The sequence below is a fragment of the Alosa alosa genome, chromosome 13 (assembly GCF_017589495.1).
Source record: "Alosa alosa isolate M-15738 ecotype Scorff River chromosome 13, AALO_Geno_1.1, whole genome shotgun sequence".
Classification (NCBI taxonomy): domain Eukaryota; kingdom Metazoa; phylum Chordata; class Actinopteri; order Clupeiformes; family Clupeidae; genus Alosa; species Alosa alosa.
Genome location: NC_063201.1, coordinates 5,839,802 through 5,860,316, shown reverse-complemented (window position 1 = coordinate 5,860,316; position 20,515 = coordinate 5,839,802). Strand labels below are relative to the sequence as shown.

Genomic DNA, 20,515 nt, shown 5'->3' with positions numbered 1-20,515 from the left:
AGGAACCCCTATGGTTAAAGTCAAAGTAAAATATTAAGTCAATGTGAGTAAATATGATAATTAGGGCTGTCAATCAATTAAAAAATAATCTAAATAATTACATACTCTGTGATTAATTAATCTAAATTAATCGCATATATATTTTTTGCTGTGAAAGTATTTTAAATATTTAAATTCAAATGAATCATTGAATAATCAGCATTAGTGACATTAAAGTTCAAAGACTCTTTTATTATTATTTTCATTGTTCAAATAATTGCCATAATAATCTATGATATGACCTAATATGCTGAGGAAATAAATTCAAAAGTGCATCAGGAAGAAGTTTTTTTTCACATACAAGGCATTTCAGGCCACAGATATAACCTAGGGGACACAATGAAAATAAATGAACACTCCCCTCAATGTCTACACTTATTTCTTTGCATTGATGTGCGACTATAGAGTTGATGAACTCCGGTGATATGCAAATTCCTTGCTGCAGACATTGCAAAGGACTTTATTTTCAACACTTTATTTTTTTTATCAACACCATCAGGCGGTTTTTTAAAAGTAAATGTTCCAATCAATGATTCAGGCAGCACGTTTTCTTCTTTCCTTCATTTTACAGTCTAATTTTTGCGGACTAGAACAGCTTGGGGTCAAAGGTCATACGGAATCGATTAATCTGCACTAATTTTTTTTAATCAGTTATTTTTTCTGAAATTAATTAATCGAAATTAATCAGTTATTTTGACAGCCCTAATGATAATCAATCAAAAAACAACTAATTTAGAAAGGATCTAGATGTTTTGAAGAGCTGTTTTTACAGTGAGTGTATAGTGTTTATATGCAACATACAGTACTATACATCTCTGAAAAATGCTTTCTTCTAATTCTAATCAACAACAGAATACGAAACATTATGGCCAGATGATAGACACAAATTACACCGGTACCATTTGTACCGGCAGGGACCCTGAATGAAATCAGTGTTTTGTACAGTGCTGCTGCTGCTATCAGTACTAAACAGTCTGTTCTGCTCCCCCCTCCAACAGTGTCGATGTGGCCTAAGAGACGCGTCCGAACGGGGGGACATGTGGAAGGGGCCTGGCAAAGGGATGGCATGATCTGGCAAAGAGACCACAGTCCATCCCCTGAGTCATGCCTGAGGAAATCTTATCACCTTTGTTAGTGTACTTATCACTTCTGAAGAGATTGCCAATCCTCTGAAACTCTAAGGCACAATTACACAACAATACTGTTTTCTTTACCTATAGTGAAAACAATACAAAACTACGCTTAGAAACAATTTATGTTCAGAATTGTACATTAGAAAAAAAATTGTACACTATCCCTTTCACATAGACCGAGGCGGAACGGCGGGACAAAGTAGCCCCCTAGACATTTTGCCGAGTTTTTTCGTTCCACCACCAGTGTGAATGGGTCAAGGCGGCGGGCATTTCAATGCTATGTCCAGCCCACCACAGGAGATTGAAAATAAATCTAACTGATCAAAAGCAGCAATAGCAGAGACAGTACATTATGTCAATCTATAAATTCACAAAGTCTCCAGTCATTCAATGCCTGCTAGAGTTGACTGTAGTTTGGGATGCAATCAGTTGCCATTATAGGCTATCCTAAAATCCAGCGATAAAACAAAGCATGAACTCATGAGCGTCTGTCTGCCCTATATGTATATCCTTGTAATGCTTACAGATATCTAGGCGATATTTGTAACATTTATTTTGTATTTGGCCTGTTATAAAATCATGTAGACTTATTGAACAATTTAAACACATTAGGAACCGCAAAGTTGGAGACATGCATAAAGACATTGCTGCAAATTTAAAACCTGATTACTCTGGAATGGCTAACTGTGCAGGGGAATGCTTTACACCTTTATGTTCGGTAAAGTCTGCTGTTTATTCTGATATATGGTTTGTCATGTGTTGAGGGAAAGTTCGCGAAGTATTCCACCAAGATGAATGGCTAGGGCGACGGGCGCAAAAAATATGATTAAATTAAAGTTACTTTTCTCGCAAACCGTTTACCATAACAACTAACCACTAACATCGTTTAAAGGCTGAAAAAAAGCTCTTTTGTGTGATACATGTGATGTCTGTGATGAATAGGCTTCTTTGCAAGTAGTTCAGCAAATTTGGGTGGGACAGAAATACCTTTACAGAGCAGCAGTTCTGGCCATATCGGCTCTGGCTCACATGATGTACAGTAGGCTACTGCTTTAAATGCATTATCGCTTCACTACCCAACACGCGAACAAGAAAGAAAAGAAAAAAGAAACCAATGTGCTTATGTCGCGATTTCCGATAGGCCCAGGCCTAGAGAAAAGACAGCTATGTAACCTAACAATTAGGATTTGCTTTGCCTACACTGCTGTTTGGTTGTCCCAAACTTTGAGACGATCCATACTCGCATTAACTGAATCTTATCAATCCGAACTGCGATGTTCAGGGTTCCCACGGGTCCTTGAAATCCTTGAAAGTTTGTGAATCTGAAAAAATAAATTCAAGGCCCTTGAAAGTTCTCGAAAACAGCCAAAAAAACACCTTGTCCTTGAAAGTCCTTGAATTTTTTTGTGGGGTTGAAATTTCACACGGATGACGACTCGTGTCATTATTTTACTACCACACGATCTTTTAAAATTATGTTGATTCCGCACACTTTTAATTTGCAAAAGTACGTTCGCTCTTCTTCGTTCGTTGGTAGGCTACGGTTTAGGCCTACGTGCGTCCAATAGGCTACATTCACGTTGAGTCAGAGGAGAGTTGCAAGTCGTCGCGTAATGTCATGCCCGCAAAATGTAAATTCCAGGACCCAAATGACCAACATTATGCGAGGTGCAGAGCCTGCCTCAAATCCATCAAAGTTGAGGGCATGGGCGAATCTGCCTTGTCCAGCCATGCCGCAGGAGCTCACCATAAAAAGGCGCTTCTGAAACTGAAAACAGGTAGGTCATTTCTTTACTTCTATCTAACATTTGTGTGGCGCTAACGTGAATGAATTTAGGTTTCCCTACATGTCCAGTAGCTGCCTAGTTCTTGGTTCTCGACACAGATATCTATGGAGACTCGTTAGCTGTTTATGTTGTCTTAGAAATTATTAGCCTACAGTTATCCTACTCAGGTGTGTGTGTCTAACCCTCGTGAGTCGTGCGTTGTGGTTTTCACTCTAAGAACGCGAAGACGTGGAACGTTCACTGAAGCATGAATAATTAATGACGTCTAAGTACTGTTTACATAGAGTTTACTACTCAATCTCCAAAACTGAGAGCCAAGCAGTTCCACCTATGTCACCACTAGAGATCAGCATTTAACCACCATCACATCTGTATATGCGAAAAACTGGCTCTGCCTAGAAATGTCTAACTCCAGCCCAGAATAAGTCATTGAATTAGATTAGATTAAGTGAAAATAGTCCCACCATGTGTCCAAATCAAGTAGTACAATTTGAATCAATGACCAATGCTAGGCTGGAGCTACAAGTGCTACGGTCGAAGGGGGGGCAATTCTTTGTCAATCTAGCAAGTAGCAAATAAAACTTGTAAAATCTGTATTAGCTTATTCCGTAGCTAATCAATCAGGAACATTAGGTAAGCTCCATCACCTAAATGGAGAGGAGGTTACGTGGCGCAGTCTACTTCACTTCTGCACTAACCCCTGTCATCCGATGACAAATAGCTTATCGGCTCGCAGGTAGGCTATATCTCATATCGTAGTTAGTTAGTAGAAGTAGGCCTAGTAGTTTCTGGGTTTGTTTGATAGCGTTAACCTTTACTGTTTCTTTCTTCTGACCTAGTCGGAGAACATAGATATATATACTGTCAGTCGGAGAACAGGGCCGAAGTTATCCGTAACTTCGGGGCTAACTCCCTAACACTCTATCTGAAAGTGGTTAGCAAATGAACGAGGATTTTGGTTTTATCTGCGGATTTATTTTTGCATTATTTTGAATATGAATAGCCCCAGTCTCAACAGCACGTCTACTTTTTCCACACACATCTCAGTTCTAACACACATATCCCCTCTCGCTTTCTCTCTCTCCATCTCTGCGCACGGGGCTCTCTTAAAGGAGCTGCACCATTTTACAACAATTGCATCTACATTTTCATATTAGAATGAAAATGATAGAACTACCCCCCCTGGAAAGGTGTAATGCCCGTCCGTGATTTTGTGTCTGCCGCCAGGTCTGCTATGGAAGCTTTGCCGCCAACTCCTCCTGATTTCGCACGGGCAAGCTTCTGTAGAACGAGGATTCTCGATCAACCACCAGATTGAAGTTGAGAACTTGGCAGGGGAGTCCTATGTTGCACTGAGGTGCATACTAGACTATCTGAGGGCGGTAGATGGCCTCCATAATGTCGTAATAGACAGGCCACTCTTAATGAGTGTTGGTGCAGCAAGACAGCGATATGTCTTTCATCTGGAAGATGCGCAAAAGCAAAAAGCCGAAGAAGAAAAGAAAAAGAGAAAGCATGCCCTAGATGAAATTGATGACCTGAAAAACAAGAAAAAAAAGACTTGAAGAAGATATGGCTGCTCTTGAGACAAGTGCCGATAAACTAGCACTTGAGGCAGAGAAAACAGGCAAACGTACCCTTATTGCCAAGTCAAACAGTTTGCGAAAAGGAGCAAGGTAAAAAAAGGAGGCAGTGGCTGAAATGGGAAAACTGCTTGATGAGAAACTAAATGAACTGAAAAGCAAATGAAGGACTCAAAAACCCAAAAGGGGTGATTTGTCACAAGCTACCCTGGTCTAATGTTTCGTACCATATGGGAAAGGTGTTTTCTTTCTTTCTTTTTTTTTTTTAAAAGCATACTAGAGTAAAATATAGTGGGTTTTTTTTTTTGGTTTGTGAGTTTACAGGCATGTTCAATGTTACATGCGCACGTTTACACTGAATGTAGGTCTACTAATTGTTCTGAAAACTTCTTGACAAATGCTTTTATATTTTACTGGAATAAAATAGGCCTTTATGTAATTTGTATGTGGGCAATTCCATGCAAAGGTTATCCTTACCATGGGAAAAAAAAGTTGTGCATACGCAAATAGAACTGTTGTTAAAATCTTCATTTAGGTCTATATTTTATTGTTTGTAACTGATCTGATTGAATTTGATGAAGAATTACACTCTTTTTACATCATAAATATGGTGTGCAACCATACAGAAACAACATTTTTCACATGGTAATATTATACATATTTAAAAAGTGAATAAATGGACCCAAGGTTCAAACAAATTGTGCCATTTGACAAATTCCAGATTGACAAGGGAATGGTAGAGCAATGTCTATGCTCATCTTGCCTTTAAGTGCACAACTCCTTACATTTGTAAGGCTTTTGTTTTTAAGTCAGCAAGTTCCATGGCCATGTCACATCCATAACGTTTCATAGGAAAAGTTTATGCTACACATACAGTGTTGATGCGACAATGTCCATAGTGTCTGTGCAAAGCTGATTGTAAAGTGTGATGACCAAATTGTGCCCCTTTCTTGCTTTTAAAACCTTTAATGGTGCGTTATGGATGTGACATGTATGGATGTTACATAATGTGAATTTACAAGACTGGAGACTTTATTATACCCCAAAGCCTAAAAAACATCTGTTCTGGTGGCATGTCAGTTTCAACGCATTTCACCTTAGTGTTTACAATTGACATTTCAAAGATTATTAGGTTGATCAAAACCACAGGGAGGCCTTGCCTAACCATTAGCAAAACAAACATAATATTAAAATACCTCCAGTGATTATCCTAGCCATAGCCTATTTTCAAGTGGCCTAATAACGAAAATCTGAGCGATTATCTTCCTGTAACTGTCATACTGTTGTTGTACAGTAACTGGATTATCGTGTTAGCTGGTGAAGATGGCTGACTTTGCAGCTGGAGTTTACATAGCAACCTCCTTCTGTTGCAGATCTGTTCAGCCTGCCGTTCACGTCTGCTTAACACAGTTTAACGCGATATGCCAGCATTTGAAGTGTCAGGTCCTCTGTAGCTAATACCCACAGAGTAACATAAGTAACGGCAGCAATAAACTAGATGTACCGCATAGCGGTACAAAATATGACCGCCTCTCAGTCCTGCATATTCTTTTCACAAAAATAAATCACGCTTGTCAATTTGTCTCCATTTGCTACTCCTGCAACTCATGTACATGTAAATGAGTGTGTGCATATGTGAGTTTGCTTTTGTTTATAAGTGTGTGTGTGTGTGTGTGTGTGTGTGTGTGCATGCGTGCCTGTGTTTATGTGTGTGTGTGTGTGTGTGTGTGCGTGTGTGTTTTCATGCGCACATGCGTATGCGAGCCTGTGTGTGTGTGTGTGTGTGTGTATTTATGTGTTGAGGAAGCAACAATTTCATCGCTAGTTTTTCATGATTACTATTTCAATTGTTTCATATCAAAATTCACTACTTAATTACCGTATGTGTTTTATGTAGTTTGTCGAGGACTGGTTCAGACACGTCACATCCATAACATGAAACCGTCACATCCATAACGCCAGTTTTTCCTACATAATGCATTACGAAAATGACGCATAGTTTCAAAAACACACTTTTTGTTTTCATTCAAGTCTCCTTCATGCTACATATATCATAGTTTCGGCAGTTTCCTTCAAAATTCACAGAGTTTGTAAAAAACCTGTAATCTCTCACAAAAGTGTGTCCATTTCATGTCACATCCATAACGCTGATAAAATGCCTTGTATTCTTAGGATGAAATTGATTATATGCAATTTGAGGATTTCTCAGTATTCAGAGGACAGAGGTTACATTAAAAGTTATGCAAATAATTCACTGATACTAATTTTGCCCTCACTCTAAGGCATTTTGTTTACCAATATGAGTCCAATTGTCACATCCATAACGCTGGAACTGCCCATGTGCATATATACACTTTATGTAAGAAACATACAGGAGTAAAATATAGTGGTATTTTTTGCTTAAAAGCGTGTTTTAAAAACATGCTCTCATTTATACTTAATGTAAGTCTGCTGAATGATCTGAAAACTTTGAAATAACCTGCTGACATAAATACCTTTATGTAATATAGTGTGTTTTTTTTTGTTTGTTTGTTTTTAAGAAACATACAGGAGTTTACAAGCGTGTTTAATTTTACATGCTCCCGTTTACACATTGTGTTTAGATTGAATGTCTGAAAAGAATGTAACAGTTTATTACATTATTTGTAATTTATTTCATTTAGTGTTCTTATGGTATAATGTTTTGTACCTTTTGGGCAATGTTTCTCAACACATGTTGTGTGTTATTGCTGTTTACAATGTCACGCTAAATATGTTCAATGAACTAAACAAGTTTTATTTATTATTTATTCCTTTTTCAATTTAATTGGTTTAGTATTTGTTGCTTCTGTTTTATATAGTAGAATGTTATGTGCAATACCAAGATATGGTAGAGTATGGGTTGGGTTGTTGAATAAACCAACAGAGTTTATGCCAATTATTTGTCAGTTTTACTTGTTAAGGATACTAGGAAAGTTTGTCACATGCATAGTTACTGGGTGTAAAAAAATGCACTGAAATTGTGTCTTTAACAAAGGTAACAAAAGCCTGAGAATGGTTTAAATATATCTCTGAGCAGCTTTCTGGCAACCGTGGCACTTTAAACAGAAGTCAAAAACTAGCTTAATCAAAGATGAAGGTAAGTGAAACAAATTGATATAATTCTGAACATCTCAATGCTGCACTTTTTTCCATAAAATTCCATGAAACGGTAGGCTAATGTACATCTTATATGTAATGTAGTATGGCATAGCCATGTACTGTGGATATGAATGTAGGCTATGAATATGATCAATATCAATGTAGGCTATAAATTCAGTCCACTTTCTTGCATTGCTTCTGACCCAACAACTTCTATGCCGTTTAGTCTTTTATTGAATTTGCATTGTATTAAAATATGATGACCTATTCAGCGGTCACAGTAGGTAAATGCCGCCACGTGTGGTCCTTGAATTTGAGGAAATTGGTCCTGGAAAGTCCTTGAAAGGTCCTTGAATTTGATGTTCACCAAGGTGTGGGAACCTTGGATGTTGAGTGACAGGATGCAATGCCTAATAATCTCACTGCCTTCGGCATAACTGTTAACAGTGCGCCTAGGCCTGCTGTTAAACACCTGAAAAATATTAAGCTGCTGTTTTCTTTTCATGACGAGCACTAGGCCTACGCTTGAATGATTTATGACTGAATGGAACGTTGCGTTTTTAAAGAACTGCTTATCACGTCGTGTGACAAAGTTTACACTAATCATCATCTTCTAATGTATCCTTATGTTAAGATGTCCATTCTCTTTGCCCTGGGCTATCATTTGTGCGCGAACCATGTTTCAATTAAGACAGTACACAAGCTATTTTTATTGTTGTAATATTGAATGATTTCATGAATAAATTGTATGCACAGTACATTGTACGGCCAACGCAAGGGGCAACTCTTCTCTTCAATTTCCGTTTAATTACGTTTTATTGTCTGAAGACATCTATCGCAAGAATTTAACATTCTAACAGCAACAGCAAACAAATGCAATCCTAAACAAACAACTGTATTTGCTTAAAATATAGTGTAAGATGCTCAAGAAAGAAAGATATGCAGCTTTCAAGTGACAAAAACGGCAAATTCCCAAGTTCACATTAAGGGGCCGTTAAGAACGATTGCAAAGGAAGAGGACAAAATATTTTATCATAAGTGCCTTTCGTTTACACGGCGACCCCGCCATCGGGGCTTGAAGACGCAAAAATCTGAAGACTCCTTCCAGAGTGTAGAGTTTTGAAGGCGACCGGGTTGCGTCTCCGTCCTAAACGGCTAAACCAAAGATCCTTGATTACCTCTCTGGCTAAACTGTCAAATTAGAATGTCTGCGGCATGACGTACCGGGGTTCTATCACACCACCACCCAGCGGTCTGGAATGCATATCCAATCGAATAGCACATACTCTTGCGTCTTCATATAAACAAAGATTTCCCCCTGAGAATGCTCGTCTAAACGCAAATAAAAAAAATGAAGACGAGACGCCACTTCTGCGTCTTCTCTTTTCATCGTCACCGTATAAACGTAGCCTAAAACTGTTGAACATGAAAGGCCACATGGACTACAAACGAACTACAATGTGACGACAAAAGTGATGACGAGCCCCTAACTGGGCAACTCTATTAGCAAAATCTAGCCCCAGTTTCCGACCTCTGACTCACACATTAAGTGACGTGAATGACGCGGAATGATGATGTTTTCACTCGGAGAAAGGTTTTTCCGAAGCCCATGAACGCTAGGTACGACTATCACTCTACACGCCCTCTGTTGCACGTCACAATTTAATTTACTATAGCTGATCCTGCCTCCTGGCTCCCCAAAATGCCGCATCATGTGAACAGATCAGCAGGCCGGCAAATTTTCACCTCGCTTTCAGACACAAAAAGATGTCCCCTCTTCCCGCAAATTTAGCGTGATCTCTGTGTGAAAAGGCCTTATGACAACTAGATATGACAGATAGTTCAACACTTTTGTACGGAGCCCGGGAGAGCTCACTTTAAGTGATATTTTTTCTGGTCGTGATAATTTGTGAGCATTCCCGACATTTTCTCACCGCTCGCTGTGCTGTGGTGGCAACTTCGTGTTACCTTGACATGGACTAGGCCTACAGCTGTCTGTAACAGTTCATATTGGTAATGTGATGATAACCGTAGGCAGCTACTTAAAGACTTTAGGTGGTCATGGTTTATAGCGGACTTCTACTCTTTGTAGCAGGGGCACCTGTGGTGTCAACCACCAGCTATGGAGACCCATAATGGGGAAATTCTACTAGGCTACAAAGGCTACTCGGGCTCTGTTGTAATGACCGGTTTCCACTATCTCCTGGATTGTTGACTTAACTGTGAGGTCTAGAAGGCAATCGAAGCACATCACAGCGACAAGCTCCCAAACAATTACAACACGTAGACATACTGTTGGTACAAATAGGCTACTGCGTATTAGTAGTAGCCTTATACCCACCCAATACAATAAGGTTCCCTCTAGCGCCCGATGGGCCTCACCATATAACCCACCCGCACACCAATGATGCACACAACGAGGTAAGCTTTGATACGGACTATGAAACGGGAGACATAAACAGTGGCGTTCACGATGCTCAGCTTCATTTATCAAAATCAGTTGCATGGATGTACTTAAGCATTTCCATTTGTTCAAATTGGGGAGAGACTCTAATGTGCACAAAGATGATATGGAGTTTGAACAAGCAGTTTTTAGAATTTTAATTCTGATCTGAGAAATAGTATAGTATATGGACCTCTCAACATATATATTTGGAATTACAGAGACGATCTGTTCAGCATGATTTTCATGAAACAAATGGTGTTTCCCTCAGCCATCGGGGTGGAGGCCCAGTCAGCAGCAAAAGGGGATAACGTTGATGAGCACTCCATTCACAGTGCACTACGTGTAAATAAGAGTTCCTGCGCAGGCTAAACATGATAAAATGTGTGTCTAAGTCTTGCCACTGTTTTAGGAAGCAACAATGTTTGAGATGGGTTGATTATGAGTAAGAGCTTTTCCTTCAAATTCACTCTATTCCATTTAACTCAAGAATTTGATGATGTGTTAATTGTAAAAGCACATATATGGATTAAGTGGCCACAGTTTTATAGGCTGTGCTTCTCATGCAATCAGTCCAGTAATGTACAGAGACATGATGTTTTCACCCCATGGTGTGTATTGTCACACACATACTGTAAATTACCTGAGAAATGTTAAATGTGGACCCATACAACACTCCTGGATTGGTTCTTAAATATATTCTTTTTATTGCACAACATGAGTGAATAGTTTACATGAACAAATGACATTTCCCAATGGTTTCTACAGCCTTGAAATGCTGTGGTTACACTGCATTTGTTCCCACCACTCACAATAACCATGGGCTCACCACAGTTTGGCGCTATTGATTCACTTCAATAGTACTACAGCTGTTTTAGTGAGTCCAGTATGGAGCAGCTTTTGCAATTAGTTGCAAAACTGCTGTTTGATGGAGAAACTGAGTGGCGAGAGGAAGGTCCTCAAACAGGATCATAAATCATCTGTGAGCCTCGGGAGTTTGGAGCCTGAAGGCCTGGTCAATTTAGTGGGCTCCGACCATGTGGTACAGCTGGTCCTGCACGACCCCAGCGTAGGTCCTTACAGCTGTGGTGGTCTCCACGTACAGGTTCCTGTGAGGGGGTGGAAGGTATTTAAGAGTAAGTGTGTGCTGGACAGCATGTTGTAAAACAATTAAGTTGGAATGCTTATAAGTCTTTCAACCTCTCAGCCAAAATATAGATATTTTTTGCTAAGGAGCCATGACTGTCAGAGATGTGTTAAAGTGTCCTCTGTCAGCTGTGTCAGTATAGCATTTATGGGTGATTTCCGTACGGTTCCGGCAGGACCGGCACTGACGAGAGTGGCAGCATGTCGAGGTAGATTTGTGTATTTTTTTTCTCCGTCCTTTGTTTTTTTTTTTACATATATTACTTTTTCTGCTGTAAGTGCATGTTGTGTGTGATATCTGTATGCTACTGAGACCTTGAATTTCCCATTGGGGATCAATAAAGTATCTATCTATCTATCTATCTATCTATCTATCTATATTGTCTTGTCTTGTGCTTGCTGTGATCATGTCTGCGTCTGTGATCATGTACTGTATTATTGAAGTAAGGATCTTGTGTGATGCATGACTGTAATTGTTTCCTACTCATAGGAAATGAGTATGGGCTTGGTGTTCTGAAAGCTGTGTATTTTTTATTTACATTGTATGGTAGCAGTTCTGTGTGTCTTACTTGGCTTTCTCCTCCAGTTTCAACTCCCTGATATCCTCCAGGTATCCAGAGGCGGTGTTGAGGGTCTGGTCGTAGTAGGATCTGAGGGTGTTCATCACTCTGGCTGCGGTGCCCTGCTTAACAGCCTCCTCTTCAGCTGGAGCGGGTGCGCTGTGTTCTTCTGCATGCGGCGCCTCCTCCTCAGCTGGGGCGGCCACAGCCTCCTCCTGAGCTTCGACGATCCCGTCTCCCTCTTCCTCAGCCTGCCTGGGAATGCGGCTACTCTCCGTGCCTGTAGGGGGCAGCAGCAATCAGGGAGTCAGCAAGAATGCAGACAAATCAAATGTTAATCTCTATCTCCTTACCTGCCTTTCTTTCTTCTTAGTAGGAACTATTTACAATATATGTATACACTTTCAATGTAAATGGGATTGTTAAATAGCTCCTACTAAGGCAATGTACTTGAAAATAAGCAATTGATGAAGGCACTGAAATGGGACAGGCATTATTTTTGGGATGGGATAGGATGGACATCTTGACTTACCAATGGTGAGAAGTGCAATGAGCACAGCACAAACCAGGAACTTCCTCATGATGACAGCACAATCTATGACACAAGAGATGAGACGCAATGAGTCGAGAGTGAGAGGAAGAGGATGACAGCCTTTTGTCTGAGTACAGGGACATTTCATGTGTCATGCATGCTGATGGTATCCCTGCTGGAGGACAATGCAAACATCACGGCATGCAACTTGCTCTCAAGAACCTGTAATAGTTTTCTTTTCTAACACAAGAATTCAATAGGTGGTTCTTTTGTTTTTGACACACACACACACACACACACACAATGTTACAGAAAGCTGCCAAAAATCACATGATAAGATTGCACTCAGAATGGTTAGATACAAATGCAAATCCTGTGGTATTATTTTGCAAATGTAAAATAATGATTGCATTTTGCAGATCAGAAGTTACAATTTGTATATATAAGTATATATACTCTTTTGATCCCGTGAGGGAAATTTATCCCAATCCGTGAATTAGTGAAACACTCAGCACACACTAATCCCAGCGCAGTGAGCTGCCTGCAACAACAGCGGCGCTTGGGGAGAAGTGAGCAGTTAGGTGCCTTGCTCAAGGGCACTTCAGCCGTGCCTACTGGTCGGGGTTCGAACCGGCAACCCTCTGGTTACAAGTCCAAAGTGCTAACCAGTAGGCCACGGCTGCCCCTGAAGTCCAAACTGCAGTTACAGAAGTAGTGAATTACAATTGCAATATGTTTTTACTTTTTACAGTTCACTGATATCAAAATCATACTCAATCAAACAATAAAGGTCAGATATACTAATATGTCCGAGACACTGCTATTGCTCTTTTTTTTCAATCACAGTTACTTAGATTTAATTATGGCACGAAAGCCAAACCGTTCCAAACATGGAGATTGTGAGTGGGCATATCTTGTCTGCAGAATAATACAAATCACCAGCAATTGCCCAAGAGAATGTATAGAAAATACCTTTTGTTTTCACAATTACCAAAGACCTAGAGTGTAATAAGTGGTCAGTACTTATGATCTCTCACAATGAAGTGGTCAGCACTTACGGTCTCTCCTTTGCAGCTTATGCGTGCTTAGTAGCCCGAGGCAGATTGAGTGGTGCGCGTCTCTGGCTGTTCTCATACAGTATTTATACAAACACAAGGTGTTGACTTCTGATGCCAAAGTGCACTCCATGTGGTGATAGCCATAACTCAGAGACCATGACTCACAACACCTGGTATGAATAACCAAGAGTCTTTTGCATCATTTGCTTGATATGCTGTTTTTATTCTTAGTCTCTGATGTGAAGCACTTTGGACGCCTACTGGTTGTTGTAAAGTGCTATGTAAATACATATTGATTGATTGATTATCATTGGCACACATCTACACATTCAAAGTCAAAAGTCAAAGTCTGCTTTATTGTCAATTTCTTCACATGCCAAGACATACAAAGAGATCGAAATTACGTTTCTCTCTATCCCACGGTGGAGACAAGACATCATTTTACCAATTAAGTCCACAGACAAACATAACATTCAAGTAAACAATAAAAAGTAAATAAGAAGGCACATACAATGAATAAATAAGAGCAGCAAAATTGGGTTGAAATTGTGCAATTGTGCATAGACAGTCAATATAGTAGTGCAAAGTCAGGCTAATAAATGGCTGACCTAAGTAAGCAAGTGGCATAGTGGTGCAAGTTATGTAAGAGCAGCAGAAGTGTGTTGTGTTTTCAGGACAACAGGACAACAACAACAAGTTGCAAAGTGTACAAGTGGAGTAGTGCAAAGCAGCCATTGTGGGTCCAAAGTCCAGGATGTTATGTAGCTGGGGGTGGAGGGGGGAGAGAGTTCAGCATCCTAACAGCCTGGTGTATGAAGCTGTTGGTGAGTCTGGTGGTGCGGGAGCGCAGGCTTCTGTACCTCTTCCCAGAGGGCAGTGGATCAAACAAATTGTGAGCGGGGTGACTTGCATCACTCACAATTGTGGTCGCCTTGTGGGTGAGGTGGGTGGTGTAAATGTCTTTCAGGGAGGGGAGTGAAGCACCAATAATCCTTCCAGCTGTGTTCACTATGCGCTGCAGGGCTTTACTGTTGTATTCAGTGCAGCTTCCGCCCCACACAGCGATACAGCTGGAGAGGATGCTCTCAATGGTGCCTCGGTAGAATGTGGTCATGATGGCTGGTGGAGCACTTGCTCGCCTGAGTTCCGCGAGGGAAGTAGAGGCCGGGGCGCTGAGCTTTCTTAAGCCAGTGATGCAGTGTTGGTGGTCCAGGAGAGGTCTTCACTGATGTGCACCCCCAGGAATTTGGTGCTGCTCACTCTCTCCACCACAGCACCGTCGATGGTCAGTGGCAGCTGTTGGGTGTGACCTCTCCGGAAGTCAACAACAATCTCCTTCGTCTTGCTGACGTTCAGCAGGAGGTTGTTGTCCCTGCACCACGTGGTCAGAAGGTTGACCTCCAACCTGTATTGAGTCTCGTCGCCCTTGGTGATGAGACCCACCAGAGTTGTGTCATCAGCAAATTTCACTATGTGATTGTTGCTGTAGGTTGCAGTGCAGTCATGCGCCAGCAGGGTGAAGAGCAGCGGACTGAGCACGCAGCCTTTGGGGCCCCCGTGCTCAGTGTGATGCTGCTTGAGATATTGTTGCCAACACGTACTACTTGAGGCCTCTGACAGAGGAAGTCCAGTAGCCAGTTGCAGAGGTAGGTACTGAGTCCCAGTTTGTCAAGTTTGCAGATGAGTTGTTGTGGTATTATGGTGTTGAATGCAGAACTGAAGTCTATAAACAGCAATCTCACATATGAGTCTTTTTTCCAGGTGGGCGAGGGCTGGGTGGAGATACACGCCACTGACTCATTTCATTCATCCATTTATTTGCTTTTATTCAACAGCGCAACTGCAGCGCATTCTGCATTTTTATCAGTAGCCTATTAGCTCCTTTCAGACACAACCTCCACAGTACATGCGGAGCTTTGTCGAATGGAGGTCCAACCCTTCGGGTGATTCAGATATAATGCTAACTTATGTCTGCTCACTGGAAATCAAAGCCATGATTTGACTTTACCTAATAAACCACGTACACCAATGAGTTTAACTCTTAAGTCTTTGGGCGGTGGTAGTGTATTGGCTAAGGAGCATTACTAGAATGTAGTTGCTACAAAAGTCATGATTCCCTACCACGCTTGGCTTTACCTATTAAAACATGCACAGCAAGTTTTACACTAAGATCTCTGTGTTTTGGCCTACTGGTTAGCGCTTTGGACTTGGAACCGGAGCGTTGCTGGTTTGAACCCCGACCAGTAGGCACGGCTGAAGTGCCCTTGAGCAAGGCACCTAACCCCTCACTGCTCCCTGAGCACCAGCTCACTGCACCAGGATTAGTGTGTTCTTCGCCTCACTGTGTGCTGAGTGTGTTTCACTAATTCACGGATTGGGATAAATGCCAATGGGACCAAATTTCCCTCATGGGATCAAAAGAGTATATATACTTAACTGTCTGTCCCCCTTTTGTTTCAAGATCATCTGGGCCATTGGATACACACATCACACACCATTTCCCAGCCTGTGGGCATCGAGCGGGCAGGGCCATGGGCTGGATGTGATGCAGGGGGGTGAAATGTGCTGGTTGTGCCAGCCTCACCTGTGCCAGGTAATTTAAGGGACTTAAAGCAACACCAAAGAACTTTTCCTCTGTCGCACGCACTATTTGTTTATCCAGCACCGGATTTAGAAATAACAATGTCCACAGACAAGGTAGAATATGTTGCATGATTTTATGAAAGTAGCCCTACGATGTATTGGGAGTCACGTGATCAACTGGACAGAGATGGCGGCTTAAGATCTAGCTCCTAGCCCAACTTTGCCAAATAGTTGTTTTGTGTAGTTCTTATTTCGATAGTGTACCACTGTGCGCTTGTTAAAGACAGTTAAGACCTAATGGCGAGCAAAAACAAAGGTCAGCGACACGATACCGATGCCATTGCAGAGGCTTTATTGGAGAAACTTGAGCCACGTCCAACAGGTTGGGATTGACAACGACGGAAAGCTATCAGCTATCCATGCACAGCTAGCATCGCTAAAGGGAAGCCTTAGCTCTATCAGGTCTGATGTGGATAATCTTAAAACTTAAGTGGAAAGCAACTCAACTACACTTGATACTCATAGCAGCGCTCTTCAAGAACTGGATCTGAAATTAGCTGACATGGAGGACAGAAATCGAAGATGCAATATCCGAATCATTGGGTTGAAAGAGGGACTGGAGGGCTCTAATGCTATCCAGTATCTCTGGCGCTCGCTGCCCGTGTGGTTCCCAAAACTAGTAGATGTTCAGGTAGAGGAGAGCCCACCGAATTTACATTGATGGCTCAAGGAAGAAAGACACCACTCGTACGTTGATTTTTAACGTACTTCGCTACACTACCCGGCAGGCGATTCTACAGGCTGCGCGGAAAACTCTGGACGCAGAGTCCACTTCTCTCCGGATTACAGCAACTACACGGTCAGACGGCGTCAAGCCTTCCATCAAGCTATGGATTTCTTCCTGCTCTACCCAGCAACTCTGAAGATTAAGGAGGGCACTCAGTATAGAGCATTCACCTCCGCTAAGGATGCTGAAGACTACGTAAACCGCGCTGCTTCCCATCCAGCCTCAGCGATGCCCGACGTTTCGGAATCTACCACTGGAAGTGCAATGGAAGAAGAGGATTAAAACCAACTAGCCTACCTGATGTGCATGGACTCCTGGTATCTCGGTTTATTTTAATCTCTCAATGTATCATCTCTTGCATTGTTATGTGCTATGCTTGCAGTAGGTTAACTGAGATGCCGAATGCTGTAACTCTATGGTCGAATTCGTTTGATATTGCTCTCCGTTAATCAGGTCTATTTCGTCTCTTTTATGTGCCTGTATGGTTTTTGTGGATTTTGTTTTTGACACATTTATGATAAGAGTGGCCTATGTTTATCTAAAGCTAAGGTAGAATGAAACTACTGTTGTAGCCATATATAGTTCTGGGCTGGTGTTCCTTTTTGCTGGCCCATATCCAATCTTGATCACAGACCGACTTTGAGTGTTAGCCTTTTGGCTTTATGTTTTCCCCTGTTTTCTCGTTTCTCCCTTTGTATCACTGTTTCGTCTGTTTGTGGGTTTTTGTGTGTGGAGGGACTTAATCTTGGATGCACTACTGTCAGGACTTGAAATTAAGGCCAATGGCAATACGCCTCTTCATGTTTACTTTAATTTAGTACGCTACGTTTTTGATAATGGGTGAACTTTCATTTTTAGTTTGGAACTGTGGTGGACTGAATGCTCCTCATAAACGAGCCAGCACTCTGGGCTTACTGAAAAGTAGGAACATTGACGTTGCATTATTACAAGAGACACATCTGCTGCAGGCTGATAATAGCCGTCTGGCTAATAAGTTTTATCATACAATTGCATCTTCCTCAGTGAGCACGAAAACAAAAGGATGACGGTCAGATGCACCACGTGGTCAGATGATTCAGGCAGGATTGTTATCTCCACAATATAATTTAGTACTAGAAAGGTTGCTCTGGTCTCATCTTATGCGCCAAATAACTTTGATTGCAATTTTTACAGTATTCTCACCAACCAAATGCTGGAGTTAACAGACTGTTCTTTTATTGTTGGTGCAGACTTCAATGCTGTATGGGACCCGAATTCTGATTGGTCTAGTGCTAGGGCTACAGGGGAGCAGGCACAGGCCACTAGTGCTCTAAAGTCATGGGCCAGCAGTTCGAAAGCTAGGTCACTTCGATGATCTTTACTCTTTCTGTGGTTAAACTGAATGTTTTACCCAGGATTCATTTTGTGAGCTCCATGCTACCTCTTTCTCTTCCGTATGGTTATTGGCATAAACTGCAATCAGCAATATCTACATTTATTTGGAAAGGCAAAAGGCCGCGAATTAAGATGTCTACTTTACAGAGGAGGAAGGAAGATGGTGGCCTTTCAGTTCCCAACTTAAAATTTTATTTTTGGTCCTTTGTGTTAAGACCTCTCCTTTTCTGGTTTGATCCAAACGCCTCTGTTTCCTGGCGTACTTTAGAAAGTGCTATGACAGCACCTTGGTCTTTACATGATGTTCTCTTTGCCAACATTACTGCTAAACAATGTCAGCTACGGTTTGGCCCCATTATCTCTTATCTCATCAAAGTTTGGAGATTGGTCGAAACATATCGCCATATTTCATGTAACTGGCACACACTTTCTCCATTATTTAATAATAAAGCACTTTTGATTGGTGGTAGACCTATAGTGGCTCCACAGTGGGAACAGAGGGGGGTGCATTATCTAAAAGACATATTTACTGAGGCTGGCTTGTTAGGCCATCCTTTAAAATATTTTCGTTTGCCGTAACCCGACCGACCCTGTCAATTTAGAACCGACCCAAATATTTATTTTTTTCCCCCTTTTAGTCCGACCGACTTGCCGGGTTGTAAACTTGCGTTAATACCGACCCGATTTTTTTTTTACTCTAAACAACCAATACAAATGCAATAAAATAATATTTATTTTAGTAGGCCCAAGTATTGTGAATATAAATTGCCTACATGCAAACGTGGCTCACTTTGCGTGGCTCACTTGGCGTCATCTCTACACCATTGGTTTTACGCATGTCACACTATGGCCTACGCTTCGTTTCATTCACCCAAACTGATAACGCTTTTACTTGGCACGAAGTTCTGGAAGAACTGTGGCCAGATCTTTTCTCATCCCTTCTCCCCCTAGTCTAGCAGTGACCGTGTCGGAGTATTGAAATTGGTTGTGGTCTATTCAGCATTTCTCGAAATATGGGTCCGCAACATGGAGACTGCTGGTTCGCGGAGTCGTGGAGTGAAATTAGGCCCGATGCTTCATCTGATAATTTGCTGCGCAGTTGATCAAGAAACCGCGGATCGACGAAAAAAGAAAACAAACGTTTCTGCTATCGATGTCATTAAACATGGAGCCCTACAATTAAGTGGTGGTATGAGCATTCATTCAATGCGCGCGTCTGCGCGAGAGAAACTGAAACTAATCGATAACGTTGGTATCAAAGCTCCGCTTCAACCTGTTGGAAGGCTATTTATTTATTTAACGAAACTTAATAGAACGACGTTGTTTTTTGGAACTTCCTTAGAAACAGAGCAGAGACTGTATAATATACTGTATAGCATTGAGTATTGTATAGTCAAATTTCAATATAACGTGGCCAAGAGCTATTGTAGCCTTCTTTCTGGGTACATGTAGATGAGCCCTATGACCCAAAAGTCTGCCATGACCGGGCCTCAGGTCAAAGAAGTTTGAGAAAGGCTGGTCTATATAACCTGCATCAGAATGATGTTTGCAATGGTGCGCCTGAAGGCACGGGTTGAAGACCCAGTCAGTTACGTCACGATATGCACATTTGTGTAAATTCATTCCTACGTAATCACCATGACCAAAATTGAACTTTTTTTTTACTTTGAATCTTGAAAAAAAAAAAAAAAATATTGACCTACCTACCGACCCATTTTTATTTTTTTTTGGCTGTTACTGCAAACAAAAATATTTTTAAGGATGGCCTTACCGTTCTCTGATTTGCAGAACACATTCAGTCTGCCACATTCCTCTTTTTTCTTCTACCTTCAATTAAGATCAGCACTTAAAGCATATGGTGTTCCCTGGCAAGAATCTCTGCCCACCCATCCAATCAGGCAATTATTTTCTGTACAGTCAAAAACCAAGGGTATGGTGTCTAGGCTTTATCAGTTTCTGGTGATACCTCACCGCTTTGGCCTCCCTGTAGAGAGGATTTGGGAACGTGATTGCCCAGGTCTGGTTGACGAAATTGATTGGCATGACATATGGTCTAACATCACAGAAGTCTCACGCAATCCAGACCACCAGCAGATCCATTACAATTTAGTTTATAGGACTTACCTTACCCCTGTGAAAATGCATCACATGTAAATAATCAATAGTCCTTTATGTACTTTCTGCCCACTAAAAGCTCAAGGTACATATCTCCATATGATCTGGGATTGCTCTCCTGTCCATCAGTTTTGGAACACCATTGCATCCAATCTATCTACCTTGATTAATTACACTGTACCTGTTACTATTAGTGTTTTGATTCTGAATGACCTGTCAGCCTTGAATGTCTCCAAAGTGCTGAAGCGTACTGTA

General features: G+C 41.3%; 1 protein-coding gene across 1 annotated transcript; it reads right to left on the bottom strand.

Annotated features, from left to right (window-relative positions):
* Positions 1–10,788: 10,788 nt before the first annotated feature.
* On the bottom strand, positions 10,789–13,466 carry LOC125305378 (apolipoprotein C-II-like). The gene is made up of 4 exons (XM_048260069.1): positions 13,402–13,466; positions 12,344–12,406; positions 11,821–12,091; positions 10,789–11,214 (listed from the first exon to the last, which is right to left on the bottom strand). Exons 2-4 carry the CDS (start codon positions 12,390–12,392, stop codon positions 11,127–11,129), a joined length of 408 nt encoding a protein of 135 aa, XP_048116026.1. The 5' UTR covers positions 12,393–12,406; positions 13,402–13,466; the 3' UTR covers positions 10,789–11,126.
* Between the last annotated feature and the right edge of the window lie 7,049 nt (positions 13,467–20,515).

Bases quoted from the DNA above. Each gene is read 5' to 3' on its own strand.
- LOC125305378 (XM_048260069.1), bottom strand. From the start codon at position 12,392: ATGAGGAAGTTCCTGGTTTGTGCTGTGCTCATTGCACTTCTCACCATT. The intron at 12,092-12,343 runs GTAAGTCAAGAT...TGCCCCCTACAG, and splicing joins CATTGCACTTCTCACCATTG to GCACGGAGAGTAGCCGCATT. The intron at 11,215-11,820 runs GTAAGACACACA...ACCCCCTCACAG, and splicing joins AAACTGGAGGAGAAAGCCAA to GAACCTGTACGTGGAGACCA.